This window comes from Microcaecilia unicolor, chromosome 3 (assembly GCF_901765095.1).
Source record: "Microcaecilia unicolor chromosome 3, aMicUni1.1, whole genome shotgun sequence".
NCBI classification, from domain to species: Eukaryota; Metazoa; Chordata; class Amphibia; order Gymnophiona; family Siphonopidae; genus Microcaecilia; species Microcaecilia unicolor.
The window spans coordinates 376,806,979-376,823,622 of record NC_044033.1 but is presented as its reverse complement, the minus strand read 5'-3'; the positions used below and the strand labels follow the sequence as shown (position 1 = coordinate 376,823,622).

The following is a 16,644-nucleotide window of genomic DNA, read 5'->3' as shown; positions in this document are numbered from 1 at the left end:
AATAGCATGTCAGGATCCTTGTGTCACCCCTGTGCTTTGTATGCTAATATTTACACATGTACAAAAATATGTGTACGAAAGAATGGACAGACAGGTGCACCCTGCTCAACACAAACTATCACATTTGGTAAAAAGTGCCAAAAACAGCAAAATTGTGTACATCTATTTCCCTCTACTTAATTTATACTTTTTCCACTTATAAATAAACCAAAACACAATGTTTACAAGAACCCTGGAAAACATCTTTATTTCAGTACAGAAATTCCTCGATAGAAAGCTCCATCCTAAGTAATATGCAGGAGAAAGATGAGGGAGGACATGAAATGTGAGTATTCCATGGTTGTCGGCAAACAGCCAGAAATTTGCTCTTGCTTGGTCTCCATTCACATTCTTCATAGAAATCTGACTCTGGCTGGACAGCTGGAAAAGAAACAATAGTAAAATAAGATTCCTCTTGCATTGCTACTTAGCCAAAACAATCTTGCCAAAGAAGAGTTGTAATCTGCACAGAAAGCTCAGTAATAGGTTGCAAATTGACTCAGCTTTCATTATCCCAAACTTCAAATGCCAAAGTAATCTAATTACGCTGTGTATGATTTTTATTTCTTGTTTTACTCTTCTGTTCCCTTTTCTTTTCTGAAGTAGGCTATAAAAATTGTAAGGCTGTTTATAGCTATTCTGCTGTTTTAGATTCTTTAGTAATTTTTCAATTTGTATATCTTATCTTTTCATTACATTTTATTCTTTAATTTTTTTACGGCTGCATTCCGATAACAATTTATAAAAGGTTTCCCCTCCCCTTCCCCAGCTCCTTGTGACTCTGGGCAATAGAGGGTTAAGTGTCTTGCTCACAGTCACAAGGAGCTGCAGTGGGGGAAAAAAAACTAAACAACATACCTTTAATCACGATTAAAATTTTAATCAAAATGCAGCCCTAAAGGACAGGATAGCACATGCACAAATATACTAAGACCCTGCCAAACAAAAAATCCAATTAAAATATACATAGGGTGATACTAATTCAAAGGTTAAAAACATCATGATTTACTAATGTCCACATGTTCTCTTCTCACCTAACACCCTATAGTGCCAGGTAGCATAAAACTGCCAGGGCACCTGCAGCAGTTGTTTTAGGATAGATGTGGAAGAAGGTTGAGCTATTTTCCCTTGCAAATAACTATAAATAATTTGATTTAAAAAAACAAACAAACCTCACAGTGGTTACCTTTTAGCCTTCTGGGCTCTTATACATCCTTTAATCCTGCTTCTTGGGATTGTTGACAGCCACATAGTGATACAAAACAACCAGAAGGAAGAGAGAAACTCCCAACATGTTGGCAAAAATTGCTAGCTGCACGTCTGTAATCATTCTGCAGGAAAACAAAAACAAGTCAAGCATAACTGGGTAAAAAAGGTTCAGCTTTAATACACTAACTACTGTTACTACATCCTCCGGCAAAGAGTTCCAGAGCTTAACTATTCGTTGAGTGAAAAAATATTTCCTCCTATTTGTTTTAAAAGTGTTTTCATGTAATTTCATTGAGTGTCCCCAAGTCTTCGTACTTTTGAAAAGAGTAAAAAAAAAAAAAAAAATCAATTCACTTCTACTCGTTCTACGTAGACCTCAATCATAACTCCCCTCAGCCATCTCTTTTCCAAGTATATCAAACAAATGTTTGTAGGACTACCAAGTCCTCTAAAATTTCCACCTGAAACTGTAAGAGTCTCAGATAATAGTGATATATTTATTTATTTATTCATTTATTGCATTTGTATCCCACATTTTCCCATCCTTTGCAGGCTCAATGTGGCTTACAATGTATCGATCTTGATGGAAATAAATGGGAAAATAGACAATTACTGTTACATAAAGATCTAGAGTAGCATAGTAGAAAATTTAAACAGGCAGATATGAAAACATTTCTGAATATAGGTAGGAGGAGATGTGTTACATTTACATTTGTTGGTCTTTGTGGTATGCTTTATTAAAGAGGTGGGTCTTCAGAAATTTGCGAAAATTTGTTAGTTCATAAATCGTTTTTAGGTTACGTGTTCCATAACTGTGCGCTCAAGTAGGAAAAGTTTGACGCACACATTAGCTTGTATTTTAGATCTCTGCAACTGGGGAAGTGCAGATTAAGGAATGTGCGGGATGATCTTTTAGCGTTCCTGGGTGGTAAGTCTATCAGACCTGACATGTAGGCTGGGGCATTTCCATGGATGATTTTATGAACTAGGGAACATATCTTGAACGTGATGCGTTCTTTGAGTGGAAGCCAGTGTAACTTTTCACGTAGGGGTTTAGCACTTTCACATTTTGTTTTTCTGAAAATAAGTCTGGCTGCGGTGTTCTGGGCTGTCTGAAGTTTCTTGATTATTTGCTCTTTACAACCAGGGTAAAGTGCGTTACACCATTGACTGTACCAGGTTGCGGAAGATGGTCCTTGGGAAGAATGGTTTTACTCTTTTTAATTTCCACATTGAATGGAACATCTTCTTGGTAGTGTTTGTCGCATGGCTTTCAAGTGTTAGATGTCGATCGATGGTGACTCCAAGGATTTTTAGGGTGTTCGAGACTGGAAGAGACAGGTTTGGTGTATTTATAGTGGTGAATTTGTTCGTGTTGTATTGCCATAGATCATTAATTTCCATCCCTCAGTTAGTCAGTCAGCTAACATTCCTAGGTATTTCAGATCTGCCAGAATGGATCTCACTGGCTGACAAGCAAAGACCAGAAACTAGTTTCAGAGTATATCACATGAAAAAGGAAATGAAACTTTTCCTATATTACTTTGTTCTTTTTATAGGCTGTCAGCCTTTATCATTGCCAGCTCAAGGCGACTTATATGTTAATACAGGGCTCCTAGCCTCACTCTTTAAGACAGAAGTACTAGCTAGATTCTTCAAAGCACTAGCTTGCACATTTCTTGGTTCTGCATCTTCTTCTCTTGTTCTTATTATCTATTTAATTTCTTTACTAATGTATTTTGCTGTACTACTGAAACTTTTGTAATCTTTGATTGTAACCACAGATCATGGTTTTAAGAATGCTGAGTCCTGTCAACAGCTATTGTATTTAATACTGCACGGGATTCTAATGTGATCACTGAAATAACCAAATTTATGTATATAGTCATAATGGTGGTAGTAACTAAATTTTCAACACTTTTTTTTTTTTAAATAGTATCTTCCTACTCCCCTGGACGTCAATTCCAAAGTTGCCTCTACTGTACTATGGTGCCATCAGCTTTCATTCTTGGATATTTCCCCTCCTCCACCTAGCACACACATTGCTTTAATAGTCCTTGGTCAGGAGCCATGAATTGTGGCTCCTTTCATAGCCCAATAAGCATATACCCTGAAACCAGTCAGCAGATGTCACTGTGTACAGTGGCTGAGATTGCCTCCCCATGAGAGACTGTGAACACTGACTTCTGCAACATCCTCTGCTGGGCAGGGGAGCAGAGGCTCAGTCCAGGAATCAAAACTGGATCTTCTGTGCAATACTGTCTTTGATTCACCAGACTGGTCCACTTTCAATACTTTTTAAGAAACAGTTGTACATAAAAAGGGGCACGTCATTTTGTTTTACAAAATTGCAGAACAGGTCAAGCAGTGCAACTATGTATGGAAGTATTCACATTATTTGTGATAAGTGATAGCAGAATTAGAAAAGGTTAAAAGAAGAGCAACCAAAATGATAAAGGATATGGAACTCCTCCCATATGAAGAAAGGCTAAAGAGGTTAGGGCTCTTCAGCTAGGAAGAGATAGCTGCGGGGGGATATGATTGAGGTTTACAAAATCCTGAGTAGTATAGAATGGGTACTCATTCAAAAAATACAAAGGCCATAGGACACTCAATGAAATTGCATGGAAATACTTTTAAAACAAACAGGAGGAAATATTTTTTCACTCAAAGAATAGTTAAGCCCCGGAACTCATTGCTGGAGGATGTGGTAACAGCAGTTACCATATCTGGAATTTAAAACGGTTTGGACAAATTCCTAAAGGAAAAGTCCATAGTCTGTTATTGAGATGGACATGGGGGAAGCCACTGCTTGCCCTGGGATTGGTAGCATGGAATGTTGCTACTAATTGGGTTTCTGCCAAGTACTTGTGACCTGGATTGGCCACTGCTGGAAGCAGGATACTGGGCTAGATGGACCATTGGTCTGACCCAGTATGGCTATTCATATGAAAAGCTAGACTCTTTTTCACAATCTTAAGGAGGTAACAGATCCTCTATTCAGGCCTGTTTTAAGTTTAAAATCCTGGTTCTTAGCATAAACTGGGTAGGCATGTTTTGCAACATATTTTTAAGTCGTCTCAGGGAGTGTTGTGTGTGCCTATACTATTTTATTTATTTTATATTAAAACAAACAAACAAAAATTTACCAAAATACACACATTTAAAAGCATACAAGACACTCAATTACCTGTAAGACCTGTTGTTTTTACCTTGGAAGAAAGATGGAAGGTAACAGTTGCTCTTGGGCAATTGCTGTCTTCCCAAATGGCCTCAGATCGTAAAAGGTGTGCCAATTTTTAAAAACTGTTGAATGAGCAAAAGTAACAAATAGCTGTAACGGCCCTAGAGACAGGGCATAAATCCTTGGAATCAATGTCAGCATCTTTAATGAAAGGCACTAATAGTCTAGCAATAAAATGAGAAAGTTTGGGAAATACTGTTTGAAGAAGGCAATTTTGCTTGATTAATTTTCCTAGAATTCCAATTATATCAGCACATGAGATATTTAAATACTATCCCTCCAGTAGATAGTGTTTAAATACCTCATGTGCTGATATAGTAGGAATGCTAGGAAAATTAATCAAGCAAAAGTGCCTTCTTCAAACAGTATTTACCAAACTTTCTCAAGTCCCTGCTCAGTCTTTACTACCTGTCTCCAGGGTTTTTTTGTTTGCCAACATCTAAAAAGAAATTGGAGTATATATTCTTTTATTATTTCCATGGACAATTTACTACTACTACTTATAATTCCTATAGCACTATTAGATGTACACAGCGCAGTACACTGAACATGTAAGAGACAATCCATGCCTGACAGAGCTTACAATCTAATCAGCAGGGATAAGGTGGAAATTATAAACAGACATGGGTACTGAACAAGTGAATAGATCTAACAGCCTTGTTGGAATCCTCCATGGAAACAGCAGCAATACCAGCAACATTATTGGTGACTTATTTTGGATTATGACAGAGACTGGATTCTGAGTTTATATTTTAAATATTGTTGCATTGTCTTTTGTTCCTTAAAAGTTCAAGTATTTCCGGATGTTGCAAAAACCACACAAAAGTGGCGTAAACAGTTTCTTTAGATGTGACCCAGGGTATTGGCCTTGGGTGGGTTATTCTTTCTCAAATCTCTGTGCAAATGTGTGATCAAATATCAAACTTAAACTTAAATTTTCTTTGATCCTTCTCAGCTGACAATGTTTTTGAGTAATAAGACTGTAGCCAATAGGTCAGGCATCCCTGCATGCTGTAGCTTAGCTCTGCCGTAAGGAAAAGTGTTCCCGTTTAAGAACTGTATTTCTAGTTCTAGTTTTTTTGTTTTGTTTGTATAGTTATCTCTTGACCCCCTTCTATAATTGAGGACTTGTGACAATGACCATATTATTTATTTATTAGGATTTATTTACCGCCTTTTTGAAGGAATTCACTCAAGGCAGTGTACAGTAAGAATAGATCAAACATGAGCAGTAGGCAATTAGAGCAGCAAAAATATTCGAACAACAATATGGCATGGTATACTACTTGCAATGACAACACAATATGTACTAGAACATTATAACTGGTAGTGAGGGGTACGGCAAAGTTGTAACATATAGATGAGTAAGAAAGTAGGAAGAATTAGAAAGGTGATTGATTTGAAGAAAGTTGCACGTGAGGTCAGAGAGATGGTTAAATATTATCTCAGATGGGTAGGAGTGGATAAACATGTCCCGCTGCAGTATGTGCAGTCCGAGTCAATCCTTGTGTGTGTGAGTGAGACTAACAAGTTAGTTACATCTTCCATTAAAGGCTTGGTTGAAGAGGCAAGCTTTCACCTGCTTCCTGAAGTAGAGGTAGTCTTGTGTTAAGCAGAGTTTCAATGGAATGTTATCTTTTCTGTATAAATGTATATTACTCTTAAGACAAAATTTTAAAAATGTTCAATAAAGTTTTAAAAATCCCACACAATTACATAAATAACATTACCAATATAATCAGCAAACCCCCCCCCCCCCCACACACACACATTATACCCTACTCTATAGTGAAGATACTTACCTGTAGCAGGTATTCTCAGAGAACAGCAGGCCATTAATTCTCACATGTGGGTAATGTCATCCAAGGCACCCGGTGCAGACCAATATCTAGCATAATATGTCTTTAAGAGCTCTTGGCAGCGCTCTCACCGTGCATGCTCAAATGCCTTTCCGCTCGCCGCGTGAGCGCGGAACCATCTGTACGGTACCATGAACAAGCAGGCCAGTTGATTCTCACATGTGGGAATCCCTAGCTACCTGGCTCACCGAAAACAAACAACAGTAGTAGGAGAATAGGAATTCGCAACGGCGAGGTCAAAAATTCACTTAACTGAAACTATATACATACTGTGTGAGACTGCTGCCTGGAACAGAACAATACAGGCCTAGTAAAGTGGAGTTGGATTCTAGACACCAAACAAATTCTGCAGAATTGTTTGTCCAAACCGACTGTAGCATCGGGTATCTTGCTCAAGGAAATAGTGGACTGAAGACCACGTTGCAGCCTTGCAAATCTCTTCTATAGAGGTGAGCCACCGACGCCGCCATGGCTTTGACATTATGAGCAATGACATGACACTCAAGAATCAGCTCAGCTTGGGCATAAGTGAAAGAAATGTAATCCACCAGCCAACTGGAGATTGTGCACTCCCCGATGGCGAGCCCTATCTTGTTAGAATCAAAAGAAACAAAAACCTGGGTGGACTGTCTGTAGGGCCCAGTCTGCGCCAGGTAAAAGGCCAATGCTCGCTTGCAGTCCAAGGTATGCAGTGCGCTTTTGCCAGGATGGGCATGAGGTTTGGAAAAAAATGATGGAAGGATGATAAACTGATTCAGATGGAACTCCGACATTACCTTAGGCAGGAACTTAGAGCACGTGCAGAGAACTAATGATAAAATTTGGTATAAGGCAGATCCACTACTAAGGCCTGTAGCTCAATGACTCTGAGGCATATTTTCAAAGCACTTAGCCTTCCAAAGTTCCATAGAAACCTATGGAACTTTGGAAGGCTAAGTGCTTTGAAAATATGCCTCTCTGTGAGCTGAAGTAACAGCCATCAAGAAGAAGACCTTCCAGGTCAAGTACTTCAATGGTGGCTCAATAGGAGCTTTCATCAGCTGGGTGAGGACGACGTTGAGGCCCCATGACACATGCAGAGATTTGACACGGGGCTTTGTCAAAAGCAAACTTCTTGTGAAGCAAACAACTAGAGGCTGTCCAGAAATAGACTTACATTCCACACGGTGATGGTAAGCACTAATTGCACTTAAGTGAACCCTTACAGAGTTGGTCTTAAGACCAGACTCAGAGAAGTGCAGAAGGTATTCAAGCAAGGTCTGTGTAGGGCAAGAAATAGGATCTAGGGCCTTACCCTCACACCAGACGGCAAACCTCCTCCATTTGAAAGAATAACACCTTAGTGGAATCTTTCCTGGAAGCCAGCAAAACCCTGGAGACACCCTCTGAAAGATGCAAGGAAGCTAATTCTAAGCTCTCAACATCCAGGCTGTGAGGACCAGAGACTGGGATGCAGAAGAGATCCCTTGTTCTGCGTTATGAGGGTTGGAAATACTCCAATCTCCAGGGTTCTTTGGAGGATAACTCCAGAAAAAGCAGGAACCAGATCTGCAGGGCCATTATGGGGCGATCAGGATCATGGTTCCCCGGTGTTGCTTGAGTTTCAGCAAAGTCTTCCCCACAAGAGGAATGGGAGAAAGGCATCCGACGCTAGTCTATCTTGTGCTCTGAGCCTCGAACAGTATGGAGGGACTTTGTGATTGTGAAGAGTGGCAAAGAAATCCATCGAAGGGGCTTCAAAATTTTTCTCCTTTTGAGCCTCTCTGAACTTCTGTGTCCTTTTTTGCATATGCAAACACAGAACACACAGTCTGGCCTCAAACAATGGATAGACTAGGAATGGGTGTCAGCTCCAGAGATGGTCCTATCCTACTACACTACGCACAGCACTTGAAGCCACTGGGAACCTTCAATGACATGGAAGGGAAAACAGCTGTGGCCAAATCAAATGACTCTATGGTGATACAAAATAGGGGCAAAATCACTGGGAAAAAAAGGGGGAAATCTCCTGGCCGGTGCTCAGGCTTAAGAGGGCCTTGTGAGTATGAGAAAAATAAAGAAAATGTAAAAGTTGGGCAAAAGAACTAAAACTATAAGGGAAGGAATAAAAAATTATCCCGAAGAGGGACCAGGGCAATTTGAGGTACAAAACCCCCCAAGGGAAGGCACAAAAAGCTCTTTGTACGTAGATGCCACTAGGAGCCACGATAAATGTGTTCTCTCCTCACCACGGATGAGAAGAGACTGACTGGCCTGTGCTCCCGTGGTGGGAGCTCTTAAAAGACATATTATGCTGGACAATGTTCCGCATCAGGTGCCGTGGATGTCACCCACGTGTGAGAATCAACTGGCCTGCTTGTCCTCAGAGAAAGCATGTGACTTACCTGTAGCAGGTGTTTGAGAACCTATATGTGTATAAAATGGGCTGAAAAGAGGAGCCTTGTTACTCTCAATCTAAGCAACTTTATATAAAGTCATCCTCATAATGGCTAACTGAACAAGTAATTAAACTCTGGAATTTGTTGCCAGAAAATGTGGTAAAAGCAGTTTGTTTAGTAGGGTTTAAAAAAGGTTTGGATAATTTCCAAAAAGAAAAGCCCATAAACCATTATTAAGATGGAGTTGGGAAAATAAACTGCTTATTCCTAGGATAAGCAGCATAACAGGATACTAGGCTTAATGGATCTTCGGTTTGTCCCAGTAAGGCAACACTTACGTACTAAAGGAAACTGGGTCATGACATTTTCAAAATAGATAGGTCTTATTCTGCACCATTTAAGGTAGTTCTGCACATTGTGGCCATGAAATTCTTTGGATGGGGAATGTCTGCAGTTTCCACTACTTCTGAGGACATTTATCAATCTGAGCTTTCATTGACAGGATACTAGGAATTATTAGGAAAGGGATGGTAAATAAGACTGAGAATACTATAATGTCTCTGTATCACTCCATGGTGCAACCTCATCTTCTCACCTTGAGAATTGCATTCAGTTCTGGTCGCAGTATCTCAAAAAAGATATAGTGGAATTAGAAAAAGTTCAAAAAAGAGCAACCAAAATGATACAGGGAACAGAACTCTTATATGTGGACAGGCTAAATTAGGGCTCTTCAGTTTGGAAAAGAGATGGTTGAGGGGAGAATATGATTGAGGTCTACAAAATCCTGAGTGGTGTAGAATGAGTAGAAGTGAATTGATGTTTTACTCTTTCAAAAAGTACAAAGACTAAGGGACACTCAAATTAAGTTACATAGAAATACTTTTAAAACAAATAGGAGGAAATATTTTTTCACTCAAAGAATAGTTCAGCTCTGGAACTCTTTGCTAGAGGATGTAGTAACAGTGGTTAGCATAGCTGAGTTGAGAAAAGGTTCGGACAAGCTCAAGGAGAAAAAGTCCACAGTCTGCTATTAAGAAAGACATGGGAAAAACACTGCTTGCTTGCTAAGCGATCAGTTGCATGAAATGTTACCACTATTTGGGTTCTGCCAGGCACTTTCTGACCTGGATTGGCCACTGTTTTATTTATTTATTTGTAGCATTTGTATCCCACATTTTCCCACCAATTTGCAGGCTCAATGTGGCTTACATTTGCAGTAATGGCGGTTGCCATTTCCGGGAAGCAGCATTACAAAAGGTATTACGTTAAGGTGCATACATACTTAGTAACATACATGGAAAATAACATATATGGACCAGATCATGGTATTATATATATATATATATATATATATATCATGTGTATACATACATGGTAAAGAAGAATACATTATGGTATTGCATGAAGGTTCCTGAGTAATAAATCGGTTTATAACATACATTAGGTCTTCGACTATAGAGAGACCCTGTTTGACATAAGGTTTAAGGTGGTAGTGCTTGATCATTAACCACTGGTCTGACCATGAATGGCTATGCTTACATTCTTAACCACCCTCTTCCTTCCCATCATACCATATGGTTTGAGGAGAATTTTTTAAATAAAGCATGCTAGTGCAAGCTACGTGATTATGAATGCAAAAATACCAAGTCACACTATTCAGCTGCCCTTCTCACACACGAAACACTTCTGTTCATAGGGATTCCACCACGTCTCTCATCCGGCATCTCTGACTCCCACTCCCTGTCCACGGTCTGACTGGCATCTCACCGTCCATTCTCCTCCCCTTCCTCCTGCGGCGGTGCACCATCTCTCCACCACCCCCCGCCACAGCAAACCTCACACCCCTCCTCACATGTATTCCGTGGTCTCTCCCATTCCCATTGGTCTAGCATGTCTTCCAATCGCCATCCCTCCACGCCAACCTCATACCTGAGATTCTCCACCAACAACAATAACGCAGCTTTCCTCCTCTGGTGCCCCGTAGACCCCTTTCAAACAACTTCAGTTCTTTCCCAACCCTGGCTCTGAGGTGTCCCGGAAACAGATGATTGCGTTAGAAGAGGGTGGGACAAGGAGGTTAGATAACACAGTGCGACGTCAAAAAGTTGAAGCCAAGTAGGTTAATCTCTGGTTCCCCGCTCCCGTCATCGCCGTACACTCTAAACCAAAGCAAGCAAACCTATGAGCTGCAGCATCCATGTTCTTTATTGTTGTTGCTAGCATTTTTATTTAATCTCACTTATATGTTCAAATATGCCAGCTTGTGCAGCATATGGATGGATGTACACAGAGGAAGTATAATAACGAAATAACTTTTCATAAGTAGAGAAGAAATTTGTCACAAATCACAATCAGTGGGTCATTTGGAGAGGCTGATTATAGGGACACCTTAGCACTGCAGAGATTTTTTTCTCCTGGTAAAGGGCCGCTAAAACAGACATCATATTATGAGAATCAGGAGCTCAGCAATCAGAGTTTCTATTTATTTATATACTCATTTATGACATTTATATCACACATTAAACATGAATTTTAGGTTGAAACCTATTACTACTACTGCTTAGCATTTCTATAGCGCTACTAGGTGTATGCAAACCTGGGAGCATTTAAAACAAAATTTTTTTTCCTGTGCCTACATCAAAAGAGAAAGATGGCATGTGGGAACTTGCTGCTTTTCTTTTTTGAATTGCAGTGGTATATTATAAAAATGCACTTGCCTTTTTTTTATTACTACTATTTCACAAAGAGGTATTGAATAATTAGGGAAGGGCTTCCTTAATGCAGAAGTTCTGCTCAGAGTTAGTCTAAATGTGCCAGCATTGTCCAGTTCAGCACAGTATTAGCCTCCAAGTTCATACAAAGTTAATTATGTTCAGCGGAAAACAGGGGCGTATCTGCGTGGGGCCACAGGGGCCTGGGCCCCCGCAGATTTCGCCCTGGCCCCCCTCCCCGCCGTCAACCCTCCCCCGCTGCTTACTTTTGCTGGCGGGGGGCCCCAACCCCCGCCAGCCGAGGTCCGACCCGCAATCTCCATATTTCGTCTTCCTCCGTGGCCATGTGCTTCAAGGAAGTAACGCTGCAGTGCTGATTCGTTGCCTCTGTGGTTATGTTCCACTAATCACCTGAACAATTAACTGGGCTTTCTTGAAAGGATTATACAACATTTGGATGCATGACTAGGAACAAAAACATATACTCATTTATTCAATATCACAGTTCCTCATGTACAGCCACAAAACAACCTTTTAGGATGGATAGTGTTCATAATGAGCTCCTTTTATTATCGACCAGAGAGAAGAGATAAGAGTTTTCAGTTTTGGCACAGTATGTCAGCACAAGAACAAAATATAAGAAAACCAATGGACTGAATTAGGGGCTTATAGACAGTTCAGAACACTGCTGCGAGACTCATCCGGAGAGAGCGACGCTTTGCACATGCTGAACCCTTACGGTTCAAATTACACTGGCTGCCTGTTCAGGAGCGCATTGCCTTTAAACTCTGCTCCTTGACCCATAAAATTATCTATGGGTTTGCCCCGGAGTATATGCACCCCTTGATCGACCTCCTGCCCAGGAATGCCAACCCTGCTGCTCGTTCCTTCCTCCACCGTCACTTCCCAAACTGTAAGGGTGTCAAGTACAAGAGGATCTTCGCCTCGTCTTTCCGCTATTGGAGTCCTAAGCACTGGAATGCTCTCCCGCAACACCTTAAAACTCAAGCAGACCACGCCCTCTTCAAGAAGTTGTTGAAGACCTACTTCTTTGCCAAGACCTACACCTCACTATATACCGCTGCTTGATGCACCCTCCCTGGGTCCTACCCTGCTAGTTCACCCTGTTAGATGCTTCTCTCCCTGCATACTCCTTGTATACTCTTCTAAGTTTTCCTATTCTGTATTTTATTTAATGTTTGTAAGCCACATTGTGCCTGCATGAGTGGGAAAATGTGGGATATAAGTGAACAATAAATAAATAAATAAATTTAGTTATGTTTAAACAAAAGAGATCTGCATTAAACAAAATATGTATTTTTATTTTGACATAAAATCACGCCCCTGAAACATGCTCAAAACAGAATAATCTATTTGCATATCTAAAATGTAAACTTCCACAAATAGATGAAGTGAAGATGTCATTCCATGGGTCCCAATGAAAGGAGAGGTTAATTTTACTTCCATTTAATTTCAATATATTCCGTTTTTATAACACAAGGCTTCCCAAGGCAGATTACAACAACAGTTTAGAAGAACCTATCAGGAAACCGGATATTCTCACTGAGATTTGTATAGAACAGTGTAGAAAAAGGAGATCAAAATACCAGCTACAATAATTTTTAAGCTGTTTTAGTGATACTCAGTTTTTATTTCATAATATTTACAGCTACATATGGGAAGCTTTCAAATAAATCAAAAAGCTGGCAAATAATTAAAAAAAAATCTTAGAGACATGTTGAGGCAGAATGAAAAACAGTGGAGGGGAAAGGGACTTGATATATCACCTTTCTGTGGTTTTTGCAACTATATTCAAAGCAGTTTACATAGTATATACAAGTACTTATTTGCACCTGGGGCAATGGAGAGTTAAGTGACTTGCCCAGAGTTACAAGAAGCTACAGTGGGATTCAAACCCAGTTCCTTAGGATCAAAGTCCACTGCAATGACCACTAGGCTATTCCTTGATATCTTGATGTTGGCAGACAACACTTTTTAACTTCAGGACCACTTCCGCATGTAGACATTTTCCCAAGGGTGATTTTCCATTGACAGACATGACTATCTGATTGCATCTTTGTCAGTCTGCGGGGCGTGTTAATTGTGTACAGTTTTTGGGTATATTTTAGAACATTTGGAAAATGTCTTTCTTGATGACTCATTATACCTCTGCTTTTCTGTGCAATTTGAGATAAGTAGGTTTTTTTTTTTTTGGGGGGGGGGGGGGGGGGCATCATATCAAAAATGCCCTTCCACATTTCCTTCACCTATGTCCAGGTTGGCCCAGCCTTGGACAGTCATGTCATGGCTCACAGTATCACAGCCATGACTGCATCAGTAGCCCACTTGAGGTCAGCTTCCAGAAAGGATATTTGCAGGGCTGCAAAATGGGCTTCAATTTACATATTCATTTCTCACTACCTTCTAGAACAAGATTCCTGATATAACAGCCAGTTAGGTCAGAACCCCCCCAACCACCAAGGACCTCCAAGAGTGGACAAATATCAAATCTTTATTGAAGAACATGTCATGGGCTTTGTTTTGGTGTAATGCCTGCGTCAGGGGTTAGCCTTTGAACTATAACTTGAGTGAAATTCCAGAAAGTGCCTCAAATAGGGCAATCACCACACAAAATTGTAACCAGGCGATTGTTTTGTTGCTTTACAGCTGAGCTTCTCTTTTTGAAGTGGACCATTACCCCTGATGCAGGTAAGCAAAACATTTACCATGTCGGCTGCTCCGATTAAGTTAAGACAAATTGTTGCAGTTAAAATTTTGATACTGCTGGAAGTAGTGTTTTTATATGCCAAGAAAATGTTTAAAGTTAGTTTGGACTGATGACAAATGACATGAGTCATGAGCTGATAAAGTTTTATTGCTCATGTGAAATAATTCACCTCTGATGGTCCTAAACAACAAAATTTAGGTAGTTAATGCAGCTAAAGGCATTTAAAGAATATTTGTGCTGGGACATTCTGTGGGTTTGCTGATGATTCCCTTAAATGATAAGGATTTTTGACCACTTTAAGAAGTTCTTTATGAAAAATGTACTGAATGTGTATATATTCAAGCCAGTGTAAATGTATATGGATTTATTTTAACCCTGGTTTTGGCTGCTTTTGTGGGGCTGATTTATAAAGACACCTATGCATCTATGTATCTTTATAAAATAGGCTTAAAGTAGGCATCTCCTTACTGTCCAAACCTAGGCAACCTGTTAATGAATTATCCTCTTAGTGTGTTATTAATTTAGGGGTCATTTTACCAAGCCGAGTAAGCGTCTATGCGCGCCTAACGCGCTTACCGCCCGACTACTGCGTGGCTCTTGCGGTAATTTCATTTTTGGCGTGCGTTCGATACGCGCATCTGGAAAATATTTTTTATTTTCAGCCGTGCGTAACGGACGCATGCAAAGTGGCATTTGGCACACGTAGGTCATTACCGCCCGGTTACCATGTGAGTCTTTACCGCTAGGTCAATGGCTGGTGGTAAGGTCTCAGACCCAAAATGGACACGCGGCAATTTTGATTTTGCCGCACATCCATTTTTGGCAAAAAAAGGCCTTTTTTACAGGCGCACTGAAAAATGGATTGTCACGCGCCCAAAACCCACACCTATACTACCGCAAGCCATTTTTCAGCGCATCTTAGTAAAAGGACCCCTTACTGCAGCTTTCATTTTATGTGATGGGACTTAGTTATGAATAATGGCACTGGCATGTGCTTACAAGATAATGTGTGTGAGTAACTGTAGCTGCATGTTTGTGTAGACAATACGTGCACAAATGTATGTGTGGGGGCCCCCCCGAAACAGTGGTGTAGCCACAGGTGGGCCAGGGCCCACCCACTTTGGACTGAGGCCCACCCAAAATTGTGACACTCTTGCTGTGACTGGTGGGAATCCCCAAACCTTGCCAGCTGAAGATTTTCTCTCCTTGGACCCCAGCGCTCTTCCAAATGTCAGCCAGCGGCACTTGCCAAGAGACTGGCCCTTCTGCACATGCTCAATTTTCACACATGCATAAGCACTGAGCATGCACGACAAGCTGGTAGCAGCATCAGTTTGAGGCAAGTGCTGCCGGCTGCCATTTGGAAGAGTGCTGGTTGCTCGAGGAGGATGAGGAAATCTTCAGGAAGCAGGGTTTGGGGATCCCCGCCTGCTCAAGTATTTCATATTTGGGGTCTGTGGGCAGGGAAGGGTGGAGAGAGGAGCAAACCAGAGGGGGATTGGGGGGATGTGAATTCCATGCCCACCCACCTTGGGCTCAGGTCTACCCAAATTTGACCATCTGGCTACGGCCCCCATGCTTAGAGGGTGGGAGGAATGATTTTCAGGGTGGTCACTAAGGAGACAGAGCTGCTAATGACAGCTTGCTAAGGAAATCAAAATAAAGGCAAAGCCCCAGGGGACAGGACATGAGAAATTACAAAAGAGGTTGTTTGGAGAAAATTCTGGTCTTTTGTACCCCATTCCCTCCCCCCCCCCCCCCCCTCCACACACACACCGAGACCTGTAGCACTGAGGGGGAAGTCTTGGGTACCAAAGCAGGAGAAGTTTGCAAGTGTGGTGTTTGGAAGCCTCTGCACAAGGCAGAAGATACCTGCTGTAGTGTTCCTGACTTGGGAACAGAGGAGGAGTGCTTGAGGATAACCTCCTTAGGTGACAGAACTTCTGGCAGAACTTGCATTGCATTAGTGAATGGACCCTGTTCCAGGATGGGACAGAGGACAATGGAACTCATGTAAATGGAATATAAGCTGAAAGAGACTAGCGTGACTCACCCATATGGTATTTTCACTGCTTGTAAGTCCAAGAGGCTATGTAAGAAAAGAAAACAGGAAAGACAAGGGTCAAGGACTAAAGAGGACATGGTCCATCTTCCTGAGTCATGATCAGAGGAGTGTATAAAGGAACTGAGTGAATATTGAAGAAACTGTAACAGTTGTGAGTGGAGATGAATGCGGACTTAGTTTAATCAAGAGGGAAAAATCACCAAGTATTGTTTCTGGCTTTCATAAATAGAAGAGTTAAGATTTGAACTGAGAACCTTAAATGTCCTGATATCATTGACTATGTTTTGTGCTGTGCTGACCACCTGAAGGAGAAAAAAAATGTCCTGAATTGTATAGACCAAGCTGACATTTATGAACTGTTTTTCCAATTTTGTTAGTAAAGCAAGTTAAGGTTTTCTGCAGCTGAGACTG

At 40.9% G+C, this 16,644-nt stretch overlaps 1 protein-coding gene across 2 annotated transcripts; it reads right to left on the bottom strand.

Moving 5' to 3' along the window:
• Window positions 1-220: 220 nt before the first annotated feature.
• OST4 (oligosaccharyltransferase complex subunit 4, non-catalytic) lies at window positions 221-10,786 on the bottom strand. Of its 2 annotated transcripts, none has more exons than XM_030195538.1 (3): window positions 10,659-10,786; window positions 1,226-1,370; window positions 221-420 (listed from the first exon to the last, which is right to left on the bottom strand). In XM_030195538.1, the coding sequence occupies exon 2, from the start codon at window positions 1,367-1,369 to the stop codon at window positions 1,256-1,258; it is 114 nt and encodes a 37-aa protein (XP_030051398.1). In that variant the 5' UTR covers window position 1,370; window positions 10,659-10,786; the 3' UTR covers window positions 221-420; window positions 1,226-1,255. The 2 variants fall into 2 exon arrangements, with proteins under 2 accessions (XP_030051398.1, XP_030051399.1); XM_030195539.1 differs by lacking the exon at window positions 10,659-10,786 and adding an exon at window positions 10,373-10,396.
• Window positions 10,787-16,644: the final 5,858 nt, after the last annotated feature.

Bases quoted from the DNA above. Each gene is read 5' to 3' on its own strand.
- OST4 (XM_030195538.1), bottom strand. From the start codon at position 1,369: ATGATTACAGACGTGCAGCTAGCAATTTTTGCCAACATGTTGGGAGTT.